The sequence below is a fragment of the Lacerta agilis genome, chromosome 11 (assembly GCF_009819535.1).
Source record: "Lacerta agilis isolate rLacAgi1 chromosome 11, rLacAgi1.pri, whole genome shotgun sequence".
Lineage (NCBI taxonomy): Eukaryota > Metazoa > Chordata > Lepidosauria > Squamata > Lacertidae > Lacerta > Lacerta agilis.
The window spans coordinates 27,167,611-27,185,069 of record NC_046322.1 but is presented as its reverse complement, the minus strand read 5'-3'; the positions used below and the strand labels follow the sequence as shown (position 1 = coordinate 27,185,069).

Sequence of the window (17,459 nt, the reverse complement as noted above, 5' to 3'; positions counted from 1 at the left end):
TTTCAGGGCAAACTTATTTCATTACTCAGTTTTGATAGGAAATCATTGTTTACCTTACTGCTTAAGAGTTTCAGATGTTAATCTAATGATTTTTTTTTACTAGTAACTAGCTTTTTAACTTTGCAATGATGAAAAGCCTGTATTAATTTAACCTACAGATTTCATTTGTTCTGAACAGGAAAAACAATATAAATCACTTTTAAAATCATTAAATCCTGACTTAAATTAATAAAGTCATAATTAGGGCATTATGCTGTGTTTGTTATGGAAGTGGCAGGGCGAGCTGCTTTAATTACTGTCTGTAATAAAAGGAGCAGAGTGCGTACTGTGCCCCAATCAGCGCTGTCAGCCACGACTGAGCTGAGCTGCAAACTCATCAAGTGAGCTGGCAGCAGGCTACAGAGTAAAAGGGCGATCATGTCTGCAGAGGCCACTTGCTGACAGAAGTGGAAGAAACAGATTCAGACAATCCAAGGTATTAGCCCCAATTACTTAAAATTTTAATGATATTTTAATACATGTTAAACTCTGTTAGTAATAGGCAATCTTAAAAAGCCCTAACACTTAAGCAGCTTCTGACCATCTCCCTTCACGGCCCTTGCCTCCAATATCTGGATCATAATCCTTTTAATATAACATTATTTAGGGAAAAATCAATTGCCTTAGTTGCATAATGGCAAGATATAGAAGGATTTAATTTTAGCCCTCAGCAAAATCGCTGTATAAGGTAATTAAGTGTTTCATAAAGTGGCATGATAACTGTTCAGCCTCCCAAGGTTATGTTAATACAATCAGATCACCACCTAAATATTCAACAAAAGTTACATTAAAAAACCCAAGCTGCTAAATTTACATATAACATATATAATGGAAAAGATGACAATGGATAGCATCTTTCCAAAGATAATATCATTATGAAAAACATTAATGTGTTCTTTCCTCAGACACTGTAGCATCAACATTCCAATTTGCTACCTGTCATAACAACAAAAAAAAACCCTACATACCTCTTTAAAACTGCAGTCCCTTTTTTTGAGACACCAGTTTTGGATTTGGGTTTCCTGTTACCATCATCTTCAGCAGAGGAGCTCTCACTACTTTGCTCACTGCTGTCTTCTTCCCCTTCCTTTTTTTCTTGTTCACTATCAGATCCACTCTCTAAAATGCAAAATGAAAAGCCTTTCATTTGTAAGCAATTCAAGTAAATAACTTAATAAAACTATTTAAGTTACTTGGTGTTTAAGAACCCTGGCACAATCCATGTACTTTTCTGTGAAGGCTGGCTGCTATAAAATGTTGCTTTTATATTTCTACAACAATTTATTCAAAAAATGCAAGCACTCAATAATCTTGCTTGTGGCTATCATACCCCAAGAGGGTGGGGAAGAGGAAGGAAATTAGACATGACCTCCCATGTCCTCCACCTTCATTCCTCTGTTCTAATGTAGCATCATCTTCAACATTTAAGTATTTAATCTATTCTTGAACACACATCTAGTGATGACAATTTAATCAGGAATTTAAACAAGTTATTTGTTTTCTAATCGGCTGGAAAGTGTTTCTAATATCTAACTTAAAGGTACACTTTCCCAGTTTCAGTCCATTGATTCTAGTTATAAGCCTTAATAATCCCTAACGTTTTTTTCCTCTTGTGCCCTCAGTGTTCAGGAGAGTATGTCAACTTGATTCAAAAACATGTAATTTCTATGTCTATATGCACATGTGCCTATATTATTTATACCTGTACTTGAGCAATTTCTTAAGATTCAATTGATGGATGTGATGGCTTGGATTGCCAACATGGCCAAGATGAAGAGTCATGGAAAGGCTTGCATAGCATTACAGATTTTAAAATCCTTTCACCACATATTTTATATATGGTCTCCAATTTTGGATTCTTGCAAAGATTTAGAAAAAAAGACTGCAGAATGTATTACTTTTATATATAATTCACTTTAAGAAAGTAATATCCTATGCCAACATGATTTACTGATCAGCTAGTACATAGGGGACTCAGTAAGAATTAATGAAAGTTATGTAGCCCTAGAAAAGTAGCAAACTCTCCCATATCACAGACAGATAACCATATCCACCCATACACAGAACTGAAATCCTAAAATCGTATCTTAATATTCCTACTGACTTCTAAATAAATGTTAACTTCCCATTTTTACTGAAGCTCAATATGACACACACTTCTGGCATATTGCTATTTAGCATACCCTCCAACAGGTCACACGTATGGATTGAATGAAGACCCTACTACATTAACAGCCTTTTCCTGTGACTGATGCCAGATTGTTGAATATCCTCTCAGCTAGCTCCCTACTTGTAATATTTCCACCAGCAGGCTAAGACCTTCCTCTTTAGAAGACAAGGTGCATACAGACAACTTTGACAACTGCGCTGCTACCAGGGCAATCAGCATTTTAATGTGGTTTTAAAATGTTGTTTGTTGTATTTAAACTATTGGTTTTAACTAGTTTATTTTTATTACTTTGTATTTTAAAATAAAAAAAATTCTGAGTATTTTAAAAGAGTCAATGCACCAAGATACGGGAATAGGTATGAGCACTGGTGTGAATCTACACACATGGGAGTAAGGCTCTGAAGTCCATTTTATTTTCGTCTGAATAAACAAGTTTCGCTTTGTACTCTAACATAGACACCACATTACAGTATATGACTATAAGTATGCACAGGTCTATTGATCACAGTGCAACAATTTTTCTTACTCAAAAGATAAAATCATTTACATGCAACACAAATAAATGGGTTTAAATACTGGGACATACTGGGAATACAGCCTGTATTTCATAGTTCTGAACTGTGATCTTTCTTTATCCACACATACCACTGTCACTGCTGCTAGAAGAATCATCACTTTCCTCCTCCTCTTCCTCCTCTTCTGATTCAGAGTAGAATCTTTCATCAGTGTGTTTCTTTTTCTTTTCCTTCCCTAATATTGAAGTCCATTCTTTTGCCTATTCATGTTATTTTTTAAAGAAGAACACATAGTTAAAAATTTGTGATAAATTCTATTTACAACCATGAACACTCTCTTTTCTGACCAGTCACACAAGAGTGCATACACACACACAGAAGCAAGATATAATCTACCGGTAACATATAAATAAGGGGAATTGCACTCCCAAACAAACATTTCTAACAAAAAGTTAGGATAATCAATGTGGCTTACAACAAAAAATATTAAAAACACAATACAATTTTATCTCATCAACACAAGTTATTTGTGTTAACTGTAAACACATCTATCTTTACTTTGCAAAAAATAAATAAAAATAAAAATAAGAAAACCTGCTAAAAGGTTCAGTATCTACCTAGACTCAATCCACCAAGTTGCACAACTTCTCTTCAATCATCAAGATGTGCTGTGAGCAGCCATCTCTAAGCAATAGCTCCAACTCAGCTACCTATTTTAGACCAATTGTGAGCATTTTGGTGGTGTTGAAAGGCAAATATGCATTAGCAGTTTGCGTTATCCAAGAAAAGATATTAAATCTCTTGATGTTTGCAAATCCTAGTAAACCACATGATATTCAGATTAAACTTGGATGGCTGAATTAATTACTGAAAGTACTCATATACCAGCAAGCAAAGCTGGAAACAGAGTGACGGAAAGAAAATGTATACAAAGAAGATACAGCAGCAGAATATGAAGGGTTTCAAAGTAGTCAACAGCAGCTGAAAGGACATTTTACAATAAGTTTATTGAAACCCAATTGGAAGTCTTGGTAAGTAAAGTAACCCCCCTGTTCCTAAACACACTTGCGTAATTCCAAGCTCCCAAAACAACAATATTATTTTGAAAAGTCAACATACCGGCTCAATTACTTCTACATTTCTCACTGAAGGGTCAGGTGCAACCTCTGGCCAATTAGACAACTCCAGATAGCCATTGGCTTTCATGTTCAGAGTATGAGACAAAGTACCAAGCTGGAAGTGCTCCCTATCTGTTGGGGGGTGGGGGAGGGAAAGAGGTGAAAAATATACTGACATGAGCTCTATATCACAAAGAGCAATCTTAATCAGGACTAAAGGTAATTGGCGTTACATTACCTCAAATGTCATGGAATAAATATAAACTAGGAAGCTCTTCATAGGTCAAAAAACTGATTCCAGTCCATAGATTACAATAATCTCACCCATAATGGTCAATAAAAAAGCTAATCAGTCAGTGTGTTTAGAGGTGTTGCTCTGAAATGTAGCTTCTCTAAAAATTACTTTACTGTGAATATTAAGAATGACAGCACAGTTAAATAATCCATATACATGTCTTGGCACAAACACATCCAGAATTTTAATAGTTTTTTCTTTGCAAGGAGTGCTGCTTTCAGAGTTTAAAGCAGGATTAAAATACCAAAGTATGATTTTTTTTAGAAAACAGATAGTGTACATAATAAAATTACTAACCGGGGCCACAGGATTATTTTAAATAGAACAGGGAGCAATGGAGGGTGTAACTCACAGCAGTTTAGTCTATAAAATGGCTTAGGAGCCAAAAATACCAGTAATCCTAATATACCAAACAAAAACTTAATCTGGAAGTAACTTAGTTTGATGCTTCTCAATAAATAAATAAAAAGCCACTCTAGAAGTTCAAAGTTTTGTGAATGGCCAAAGACCTTTCTACACTGACTATGATTAGTACAAATATAGCAGATTTTATAATTCAGAAAAGGTAAAATATAGGCATTACAAATTAAGTTTTCAAATTATTTTTGATTACCAGATATCATTAAATGTCAGACTAAGAAAGAATTTAGTGTTGACCACTCTCCCTTAAAAAATTGTGAAGCTAAAATTACATTGCTCGTTTACATATTGTAAGCAGACTATTTAGCAAAACTTGTTTTGGTAACTTAAGAATACAGATCTGCAAGTAAGATTTGGTAGAAAATTTGACTGACAAACCTTTAAAAGGAGACTCAAGCACTGGGGCAGGCTTCTGTGCCAGAAATATTTTTTTGGCGTATTTGCTTAAAGCTCCACTCTTCTCATTTGGAACAATGAGCTGCCTAATAAATCTTGTACGGTCTCTGATGTCGTAGCTTTGATCATACTTGCCGAGATTTAATATGTACTGGGTAAGCAATTTTGTCTGTGAAAAACAGGGCAAGAAGAGAATACAAGTTATTTATGATTATTGATAACTCTGGATAAACATATTTAAAGAGGTAATAAAAATGAATGGTTATGTCAAACAAATGTTGTTCCATAGGGAATATGCATTTCTAAAGCAGTAAATGGAATTTTGAAGCCAACGCACATGTCCTTTTCTGTATTGGGGAGGTGAATGCTGAGTACTGAGAAGCAGCCATGTGCTAGATTATTAAACTGCTGAAGTGGAAAGAAAGGCATCATTAAAAAAATAATCATATATGGCAAACCCGCTGAAGGGCCTACGTGAGAATAATGAATGTGGAAATACAACTAAAAACATGGCACTCAAAACTTAATCGGAAAAATATGCAGGACATCAAAACATCAGAGGGTATTAGGAGGCTGGCAAACTGCTTCTGCTGAGGTGTGTTTTATGAAGAGATACTGTCCCTGGCATAAGCAGTGTCTGCACTCTGACTGCACTCAGTTACTTTACTCTGAATTATGACCCATTAAAGCAGACACATGAATCACTGAACTGGATTACTGCAAATTATTTGCAGTGCATTTAGCTGTTACTTTTTCATAAAAGCAAGCTGCTGATGCCCTCTAAAAACCAGGATAAAAGACTTCTTCCCTTTCCCCCCTCACAGCTTAAAGCTTCTGGTAATATTGGTCATTTATTTATATACGTAAAAGCCGGTTATATTATCATAGCTTTTTATAGCATAACCAGACTCTCTAATTTGATGTGTATGAATATTAATTATTAAGATTACCCAATGCATGTTAACCTTAATAACTGCACAAGAGAAAATTGGAAACATTATACAAATAGTCCACTGAATACATTTTGTATAAATGTATACAAAAATGCAATAGATACAAAGATCAAAACACTATCACTTAAAAGTAAAATATGCAAGTGTTATTTAAGTTTATAAAAAGATTCATCCTTCAAATTCACAGAATTAAACTCTGATATATAAGCATGCTTTTCTCAACAAGATTTATATTGAAAAAGCACAATCTCTTTGAAAGAATTTTCTCATGATGCAGAATTGAATATTTTGTTGCTCTATAATTATGCCTGAAGAATGTTAAGTGGTATACACTGTAAAATGGACAATTATCTTTCTTTGAAGATATCCAATAGTCCTTAGTTCAACATATACAGTTTCATTAGAAATGCAATTCAGTGTTGTTTTGAATGATTTATTTTGACTACAAAACTGCATTAAGTGAAACCAGTGGCATATGATTGTGGCTGCTACTGATTATGGAATATTAAGGCAAGTTGGAAATTTCAGGGGCTTCCAGCACTGAGAAACCAACAGAAAATTGCTGAAACAGCAGATCAAACCCATCAATTCTGTTCTAATTCTTAGTGCTACTGTTGCCAGACACTGTCAGGACCAGTTTCTGCCTACTTCTCTCTGACTAAAGAAGGGCGTAGCAAAGTTACTAAAGAAGAAAAATGATCAGCTGGAAATGGAAGAAATGTAGTGTTTGTTATGCTGATCAAAACATGGAAACACTCAAAATTGGGCAGGGCAGCCCTTTTCTTAAATGGCCTCACAGGTGATGGTTAGATTTCAAAATGTCAACTGAAACTCAATTACACTCTGATATGACCCATTAAGTTTGTGAAAAGGAAATCTGGCAGACTTATTATTGCTGAAACACCACTGCCCAATCAAAAAAGCCAAACATGAAGTTCTAAGTCCTGTAAAAATCTTTTCATACAGAATATTGACTAGTATGTTGGATGGTAGAGGACATTTACCGGTAGTCTCATGCACCTTTCTTCCTAGAAGACACCAATGAACTTATGGATTTTGGAGATACTGTATAATAATGCCAGACAGTCAGTCAAGTTTATTGCTTATAGCCAAAGGCTGCTGCAATGTATACAATGTCGTTCAATAAAATATATACTAATTGGATGCAAAAACTTAAAAACATTTGTATTGTCAATACATGACCTAATCTGCACAAAGCTATAGAAACTCCTTAATATACAAATTGAAACATTAGACAATAAAATTTATAAGCTATTATCACCACAGGGCCACTAATACATTAAAAGTAATGTTAAATAATACAATTAAATTATGTACAGTGGTGCCCCGCTAGACGAATGCCTCGCTAGACGAAAAACTCGCTAGAGTAATCTATGGACTTGGTGTAGGTGGGGTCAAATAAATTCATCTAGACATAATAATGCAGGAAATTGTTGTAAAGGCAGATAAAATCATAAAATATTGATCAGACATAATTCAGTAAGTTTTTGACGGTTTGAAGCAAATCACTGAAACACTGTTTATCTGTTAACTCCCAAACATAAGGAACAGATATAAAAAGAGTGGCCTAGAATCAGTCCTCAAAACTGTTAATTGCTTGCCCTCCACCAACTACAATTGCTTCCCTGCTTGAAGATAAGGTGGATTTTGATGAGCAGAAGGAACAAGGCTATTTGGGTTGGTCATTTGCCCTTGTTCTTGAAGGTGTTAGATAAACCCAAAATGATCAAGGGACTGCAGCGACTCCTCTATGATTAAAGGTTAAAGAGTTTGGGTTATTTAGTTTAGTTTAGAAAAAAAAGCTAAATGGGGGGGGGCATACTGGAGATGAATGAAATTATGGATGCAGTATGGAAAGCAGATAGATGCATTTTTCACACTCATATAATACTAGAACTGGGATGATCCAATAAATCTGAAAAATAACTAAGGGCGCTTGGGAAAGAACCAATGAAGGTAAATAATGACTGAAAATGGGGGAAGGGGAGAGAGATTAATTTTGCTTTCAACAAATCTCACCTTAGGTGTCACATATGAACCAGGAATCCTGCTTTATAGGCAATATTTAACTAATCCACGGTTTGAAGTCGACTTGTCTATCTATTTTATAAACCACAATCATATCTGTATATAACAGTAAGCTGAGATTCTGAACTTTTCTGCTGCCATTGAGACTTTATGGCTACTATGCATGATAACATTACTACATCCAGTGTCAGAGGCAGTATATCTCTGAAAACCAGTTGCTGGGAAGCACAAGTGAGGAGAGTGCTTATGTCCTGCTTGCGGGCTTCCGACAAGTATCTGGTTAGCCACTGCAAAAACAGGATGCTGGACTAGATGGGACCTTTGGCATCATCTAGCAGAGCTCTTCTCATTGATTCTCAAATCTTATTTCAACTGAAGGATTTATAGTATTTGAATGGCAGAGGCATATAATTTTAAAATGTTTTGGAGTTCTGTTTGATTAGTTTGTACTGTACGATAGAATCCAAAGTTGTACCTGATCTTGGGCAATTTGTCACTCCCCCTGCAGTTGCCTGCACCAGACCCCATACAAGAGAATGCTGTGAAGAGAAGGGTGTGGTCTTCTGCTCAGTCAATATTGGAATAAATCCAGTATCTATGGGTTCTGCATTATGTCCAAGTTGTATGAAACTGTATTTCTTTGGATTAAGGTGCATCTTTTCACTGAATTATCAAACAGGTTGTACACTAAATGTACACAGGTTTCCTAGGTTGTAATTCTTTTGGAAATATATTTGGCCTTTTAGACAAGTTTTAGGATTCATCTTTTCATCTTCAGTCATTTTATTATATGACTAACCTTGGGTATGCTGATGAATTTCTGAACCAAGGAAAGGGAGAAGGTTATTAAAAGGATATGAATACTGTAACTCTAAAGCTTGACGCCTCTTTAGTTAATGTTGGTAAATATGTCTGAACAGACTTGTGTTTTAGTTTTCTCACATTCTTACCTGCTTTGAGTTGGTTAAATATAATTTTGCTCCAAGATTTAAAATCTGCAGCTTCACAAGGTCATCTTCATCAGTGAAGCTCTTGGCCAGTTTTCTTAGAACATCAGGGGCTATTTTTGGAACTCGTTCACAGTATTCTCCAGTAAGCCAAAGAATGCTGGCCCTAGCCACGGGAACCTTAAAATAAAAAATGAGTAAACACACAATAATTTATGCATTTATGAAATACATTTCCTCAATGGTATGCACGTTGGAAAAATTAGGATACTTGAAATAAAACCATCAGTGTCAAACTAATGGTAAATTAGTATCAAATGCATATTTAGACCTACTGTAAGGCACAGTAACAAGACCTTAATATCAAATACTCAGTTTTAAGAAGCCTTCACTTCACAAGTGAGACCCTAGCCCAGGAGTGGGTAAGTCTTCAGGCTTGCAGAATACTTGGTTATTTTACCAGGCTCCTGAGAGCCATGAACTGGACTGGGTTCAAAACCATGGCAAAGGAAGGTGAGGGGCAGAGAGCCAGGCACAACATAGTGGTTCAGAGGGAACAGCCATTTACCTACTGTAGGTTTTTTTTTTGGGGGGTGCTGCATGTAGAAGTACAGATTTACAAAAGAATGACTACAGATCAAGGTTTTTAACAGTATAATTTTGCTATTGGGAGCAGAAGTCTTTTTGCTGTTGCCATTGTTAAACAACTGGGAATTGGAAACCATTGCCACTCTACCGTTAGGCTTCTCAGTAGATTCTTGTCTAGTTCCTGCCCTAGTTCATCAGAAACTGTTGGATTAAAGACTCAATGGGTGAGTCTGGTAACCTCCAATAATATGCCAATTATGAATGGCACATGCATTTAGATATGTTTGCTGGTTACATATAAAACCACAAAAAATGAGTTATGCGTACCTATATGCACCATGAGAAAAATAATTTACACATACAGGTCATAAGTGACATGTGAATACTTTGTACTCTGGTATCTGTTATGGAAATTATGGGGGGGGGTCACCTAAGCAAAGTCTCCTCCTGAGTAAACTCATTTGGGGTATGGAGTGATGCCCTTAAGGGGACCCATCTCTCTGCCATGATCCAGTAGGCGAAAGACCACGTACACAGGGAAATGCCTCAGCAGGTAATCTCTGGGTGCTTCAGGCTAATATCCCTCAACCAGAATCCCATTGTTCTCTCCCAGATAAGTGCTCAAGGTATCCTTGCCAGTACTTAACACCCATTCACACTTCTCAGGGCTATCTCCCTGATATTGCTCTGTTTCCCCCATATGCTAATCTTGTCTTTCCTGTTTTTCCTATATGTAAATCATGTATAACCCTTCCCTTTTGTGAGGTAGTGATGATGTAGTGATGATGTTTCCAAACTGTATTCTGGGATATGATAGGAGTTTTAAAAGTTCTTGTAACACTGTTCTGGGTGTGCAGTTTGACTGTAACCTATTGCGCAATAAACCCTGTCTTGTCCTTGCTCCAGTGGCTGGACTTCTTTTATTTAACTCCGCAGAAACCAGTGGGCCTATCCCTAAGGGCCAGGTGGCTGGGCAGTTCCACACCTGGGATTTTTCCATTACATATCCAAACCCATATGCAAAACACATTGTAACTGGGCACTCAGCATAAAAAATATCTTCATGCTACTAACAAGATTCTAAATATTAGGAAATGTTAACATGCTCCCTTCACAATGCTATAACATTTTTGTGTTTGATATGTTCCAACACCTGCTCTTCACAAGCCTCCTAAATAGTCCTATACCATTCATATTACTCCTTTATCAAACCTTGGCTCTGTTGCCAACTCAGCTGCCAATGCTAACAAAAAGAGCTAAAGAGTAGAACAGTACAGTGGAACCTCTGGTTACAAACTTAATCTGTTCCAGAAGTCTGTTCTTATCCTGAAACCGTTCTTAACACGAGGCACGCTTTTGCTAATGGGGCTAAGCACGCACCTCTAGCGCACAACTTCTGCTTGCATCCCGGGGCAAAATTCGCTTCCAGGAGCACCTACTTCCAGGTTAGTGGAGCTCATTACCCAAAGCGTTTGCAAGGACAGTAACGAGAGGCATTACTGTAATATACAATGATGCTTCATTTACAGTAACACGTTCATATTACTCCTCAGACTATGGCAACAGGAGGGCAGCAATACTTTAGTTCGACCAGCTGAACATTGTTGCCATCCAGAAATGTTGAGCTCCAACTACCATCAGCCCCTTCTAGAGTGGCCAATGCTTGGACTATAATTCCTATCATCCATAACAATACCTGGAGGGCTACAGGTTTCCTTTCAACTAGGATCACAAGATGGTGATTAAATTGCTATTACTGGACAAGCCAACTAGGATGGTTCATAGTAGGAGGCAAAGTTGTCATGCCATGGATGTAATATTTTAGAAATGGCAACTGCTTTTTGCGCTACTTTGCCATACCCTTGGGATACTCACTTTAATTCTTCTCAGTAAATGATTAAAGCTTCATCATGTATATTTTACATATCTGTGTGCATGTTATGAATCACCACAAATACAAGATCTATGGGCATCATATATTTAAGCACTAGTCTGGTTATCACAGTCTACAAGAGATCATATGAAGGTGAGTGAGCAGGGTGACAGGAGAGGGATGGAGCGCTCTGTCCCTCTTGTGCACGCAGCAAAGAAAAGCAACAGGGATGAAGAACATCTCCATCCCTCCTCTGCAAGCTCTTAGCTGGCTAGTATTTTCTTTAAGGGTGGAGCAAAGCTAGTACCTTTTACGATCTTGTTTACAAAACTGGCCTATTAATTTTTGTGGGATGGATAGATGTCAATTCACCCTCAAAATTATGTTCCAAGTAGCATGTATTTGAAGCATGCTAGCATATTTTCTTATGGCTGCTCCTTCTAGCTCACTTTTCTCAAATTCAAAACAGAGGTGTCATGTTCAAGTTAACCAAAAGAAAATGCTATCTACTACATTCCTAATCTACCTAACCATTTATTTATTTGATTGATAAGGTAACTACTACTAAATTATTTGCCATCTATTAGAGAAAGTGAGGGTGCAAGCAAGAGAAAGTTAGTACACAAATGTTAGAATATACTGGTAACACAAATATGCCTGGTTTAACCATGATATAGAGAGATACAAAACTAGAAGTAATATGCACACAAATATTCTTTTATTGATATCTTACATCCATGCAATCATCTGTGAAATAGTAACCTGCCTTTTAAAACACTTGGAAGTTTAAAATGAAGCATTCCAATGCTCAAGAGCTGCAGTGTAGTAGGATCTAACTGGATTGGTCCCTTGAATTTAAATTACCTATATATCAAGAAATAACTAACTAAAAAAGGTCTCCTTTCCAGTCTTCCACATCTCATCTTCCCCTTGCCCCAAGGGCAACACCATTTGGAGATATTGATTTACATGAATCTTTGAATCTTGGTTGTTGTAGGACAGTTAATATATTCCTGTGCATGACTCAAAACACATAAAGGTTCAGTAGCTCACCCACTATTTTAGTTCATTGGATCTATTTTAACTTACATTAATATCCTGAGTTATTCTCAAGTAAAAAACCTCAGCATTTTTTAAAAAGAAAAAAGAAAATAAAAAAAGGCTTGATTAACTCTTGGTCACCAGACTAAACATAAATGCCCATTTTACTTTTTGTCTGTTTACTTCTAATGGAAAGGTTTTAATGCTTTCTGAATTCTCTTGCCACATGAACATGACCAACAGATGTATATTCTCTCTAGGTCTTAAAAAGCCAAAATGATAAGAGTTGAAATGATAACGTGAAGGATTTCATTATTGTATTGTTATAAAACCAATAAAAATGATATGGAAAAAAACAGATGTATATTATCAAGTGATCTTAAGTGTCATATAGAATGTGCTCTCTAAAGTTTGTGGGACCTAAGTCATCTAGGATGATAATCTTCAACTGATGAAACCGGGACCCAAGCTAGGTTACAACAAGAACACTACTACCATGCAAATTAAGGCAAATAATTAAGAAATGGGTCCCCAAATGCATGTTTGGGTGTTGTTGTTTGGGTTATAAATGAGTCTGATCTAGGAAGCTATAATGAAACACAGAGCTGTGTCTAAAGCTACAGGAGAATAGCCCTGAATGCTGATACCGGTATATTCTGCAACCCCCCACCTCCAGTCCATTTATGCCATGATACAAGCCAGTTTGCTTCTGCACTGGTGCATTCTGCATCAACCACAACCTTTAAACAGTCTTCAAGGTCAGCCTCAACTTGAGACTCCAAAAGAGTGAGGAATACCAGAGAAACCACTGGGATCTGTTTAGTGCTATATACAGTGGTACCTCTGGTTAAGTACTTAATTCGTTCCGGAAGTCCGTTCTTAACCTGAAACTGTTCTTAACCTGAAGCACCACTTTAGCTAATGGGGCCTCCCGCTGCCGCTGCACCGCCAGAACACGGGTTTCTGTTCTTAACCTGAAGCGTTATTTCTGGGTTAGCGGAGTTTGTAACCTGAAGCGTATGTAACCTGAAGGGTATGTAACCCGATGTACCACTGTATAGCTATAAAAGGGAAAGGCCATTTAAAGTCCATTAACTACTGGTACTCACAAGAGCACCATAAACAGTTTTGGTTTTTTTAAAAAATAAGGAATCCTATACATTCTCTGGCACTATAGCAGGACCTGTTGTATTCTCCAGGACAGTGCATGTCATATTGCATTGCTGAACTGAACAACAGGAACCAGAAATATTGTCAAAACAAAATAAAAAATAAAAAAAATCCTTCCAGTAGCACCGTAGAGACCAACTAAGTTTGTTCTTGGTATGAGCTTTCGTGTGCATGCACACGTATCTGAAGAAGTGTGCATGCACACGAAAGCTCATACCAAGAACAAACTTAGTTGGTCTCTAAGGTGCTACTGGAAGGATTTTTTTTTATTTTTTATTTTATTTTATTATGGCAGACCAACACAGCTACCTACCTGTAACCAGAAATATTGTATATGTAAAGATTAGAAATTGGGCCTTTAGTATCATTGATTGGCCCAGTCTTGTGAAACACCCTGCAAACAGAGATTCAGAAGGCGCCTTCTGTGTCAACACCTGCTGAAAACTTTTTAGGGTCCTCCATGTCCATGCAGGTAATTAAGAGTACATCCCCCACAATGGACTACTAATGTTTGTTTTTAATTTATTTTTGTTTTCAACTTGCAACTTTTTATGGCGTTAGTGTATGGTTTTATATTTTTATATTGTTGTAAACTGCTGTGATAGATTTTTTAAATGCAGAAGTATATAAAGAAAGAATAATTTTTTAAAAATGTATGAATGGCAACAAGCAAGACTTCCTTAGAGATATTGTCAGTAGAAAACATTCTGAGTTATACATCTCATTAGAACTTCCTTTCACCCTCCCAGCTAGGAAGGAGGGCTAATGAGTCCAACATGCTCTAGAAAAAGTCAGCAGCTCCCCTGGTAAAATCTGACAAAGAACATCCTCTTGAAGGTAAGGGATGAACTACTTGAACAGTTACTGGCATAATTATCCTGTCCAATAAAGCCTAATAAGCACCAGCCTTTGTTTCATTTCTCTAAGGATATCCCAAGATGATTCAGAAAACCAGATACCAATTTATTATTTCCACAGGTTCACTAATCTTGACTTACTTTGTGCTCTCAAAGTGTCTTTTGTCATGGAGTTCCCTACTTGACCAGTAATAACCTGAGCTTCTTGTTCTAGAAAGGAACCACCTCTTTACTTCACATAATGTGCTTGGTTACTATACGCATGACATCCCATTACAATACAGACAGATACCCTATGGTATTTCATTCTATACTTCATACAGCTGCACAGATGAAAACGTCCATAACTAAAGACCCTAATGCATTCTACTTAAACTAGATCCCAACAAAGCATTATGGAAAAACTGAATTATTAGTCTAATTCAGAATATAAAGTACAATTCTATGACAACAGCATTTTAATTTTGAAACCTCCAGTGACAAAGTGAAAAGATGCACTGAACATCTATTATGCAAAAAAAGTTTTAAATGCTTGACTACATTTGCTGAATGAAATGTGGTTAAGACTGATGTCATTAGTATACAGTGGGAAAGGGGTTATTTCTAACGTTCCAAAGGTTACGCTGCATTAAGACCTTACTCCCAAACTATTATTTTAAATTGGACTAAAGAATAGTAATTGAGTGGCACATTAAATTTTCAAGTATAGGAGAAGTTCAAGCTGCCTGCAGAACTGGCAGATACTTCTAAATAAGAATATATGGGTAACTTCAGTTTTCAGTTATGATAAATTATCTAAAGAAATCTCTATTATCCACTTGTGTTTAAATGTTACAGTAGTACCAGATGTTACACATGGCCACAGTTTATACTAAAGACAGAAGTCTCTAGTCAAGGGAAGGAACATAATAAGAACCCTGACAGATATGACCAAATATCCATCTGTTCTCACAAGTGCACACGCTCCTTAGGCTGTAGGCGGCTTCAGAGATAATGTACTTCACAGGCTTTAACTGTATATGAGACTGTACAGAAATCATTAAGAACATAAAGCTTCATATATTCATTTATACAAATATATTTATATGAATATCTCCTAATGTGGCAAGAAAATGGTGCTTTATGACAGAGGATTTTCATTTGGCCTAGGCTACATAGTCACTATGTAAACATTAAGGGATGGATCTTGACTGAGGCTACAATCCTATTCACACCTACCTGGGAGTAAGTCCTACTGAATTTAATGGGGCTGACTACAGACTTTAATAAGTTACACTTCCTAAGAATTTTGCAAAACAAAGGCTATCTGTCAGATCTATGGCCGTGTATATCATTTTAATAGAAGATATATACAGAACTGAGAAACATATCTGACTATTTTGATAATGTTGGTATCATGTAACATTTCCAGATTTCATTGTGCCCAATCCCTTGAACATGTAAATGTTTGCATATAATCTTGGAATCCTTCTGTCATCACATTTTAGATAAAGGTGATTAACCTGTGGCCCTGCAGATGTTGTTGGACTCAAGATTCCAATTAGCCCCAGCCAGCATGGCCAATGGTCAGAAATACAGGAGCTGTAGTTCAGCGATACTTGTGTGGCCAAATGTTAGTCAACCCTCATTAAGAAGTTCACAGGCAGATAAGAAGATATGTCAAGGCCTTCATTGTCTTTTCCAGTGTTGCATAAGTGGGAACCTTGAACTTGTAAGAACACAGGAAATAATGGATTCATTATATAGCTCTGCATTGCATTATCCTCAAAGGCTGAACAGGATTGTAAATTGCATTGCCTGATATTTTATTCCACATAGCATGAGCAAGTGGTTAAGTGCACTTTTCAAACCTTTATGTCAGAAAGCAGCTTTTGCTACCATTTGAACCCATTAACTTGTCTGCAAAAACAAACAAAAACAATGAAGCCTTGGTTTTTTAGAGCAGTTACAAGACAGACATGTAGAAAGATTTTATAAATCATTCTGTAAGCAGCTCCATTTGAAAGCTGTGGTGCTTCAATAGCTCATCTTATTTCATGATGCACACCTCTGGATAACACACAATATAATTTTGATTTTTCAAGTCTAAAGTTTATCACATAAAACATCCAATATACTTCATGTTTTAGCTGAGAGATGGTAGTGACCCCACAGGATCTCAGGTAAAAGACTGGAATTAATACATTCGGGTATACATTTTTCCTACAATAAACAGAGTCTAAGAATTTAATGTTCAAGTCTTAAACAACTGAATCATCCTACTTGGTAATCTTGCTTTGCTTTGATAAAACAGGAAGATTTCCTGCGTTAAATTTAATGTGATTCTTCCACACAATGTGTAGTTTACACCCAGCAGATTCTAACCCTACAACTACCACCTAGAATGTGGCTACTATGACTTAACCAAACAGATCTGAACTATGGTGATGCTATTATGGCATAAGAAACTGGCTTAAATTTACCCACACCCACACCCACACACACGTATTTTTAAAATTATTTACTTGTATTAAAAATGGTGATTTAAGGCTTTACTCTACAAACATCCACAAATATGGTCAAGACACGCTTTGCACCCACACACTACGTCCCAATATTTCTCTGTCAATTCTTCATTCCCTAGTTACTTTGGGTAACTAAGAGGCAGAACGGAATAAATACTCACGGTAATACTGTCCAAGAGTTTGGCCATGCGCTTTATTATTTCGCCATGGTGTGCTGGCTGTGTCTGCAGCAGTTTCTTAATTACAACAACACTTTCAGCAACTACTATTTCTGGTAAAGACAAAGACAATAATAATTTTAAAAGAGGAAAATGTTCACATAAAATCAATATCATTTAACACAAATAAATCATTGAAGTATTTAGATGTTTTGAAAAGATACTTTGTAAAATCAATACAGTAATTTTGTGTGTGTCAGATGCAGATCACTTTCCAAATTTTAACAGATGTCTGTCAAGCAAAATAAAACCATAAAGAGAAGAGGATTGGCATTCAAAATCTTTAAAATCTTATTTTCTAGAACT

General features: G+C 36.4%; 1 protein-coding gene across 4 annotated transcripts in view; it reads right to left on the bottom strand.

Annotated features, from left to right (window-relative positions):
• The window catches only part of AP3B1 (adaptor related protein complex 3 subunit beta 1), a 106,635-nt gene that overhangs the window by 55,753 nt on the left and 33,423 nt on the right, over window positions 1-17,459 (bottom strand). For all 4 annotated transcript variants that reach the window (XM_033164572.1, XM_033164570.1, XM_033164573.1 and 1 more), the window contains exons 13-18: window positions 17,097-17,206; window positions 8,906-9,082; window positions 4,936-5,122; window positions 3,844-3,974; window positions 2,855-2,984; window positions 1,008-1,158 (exon numbers count right to left, since the gene is read on the bottom strand). In XM_033164572.1, coding sequence (XP_033020463.1) covers window positions 1,008-1,158; window positions 2,855-2,984; window positions 3,844-3,974; window positions 4,936-5,122; window positions 8,906-9,082; window positions 17,097-17,206 — 886 coding nt within the window. The remainder of the gene's footprint in view (window positions 1-1,007; window positions 1,159-2,854; window positions 2,985-3,843; window positions 3,975-4,935; window positions 5,123-8,905; window positions 9,083-17,096; window positions 17,207-17,459) is intronic.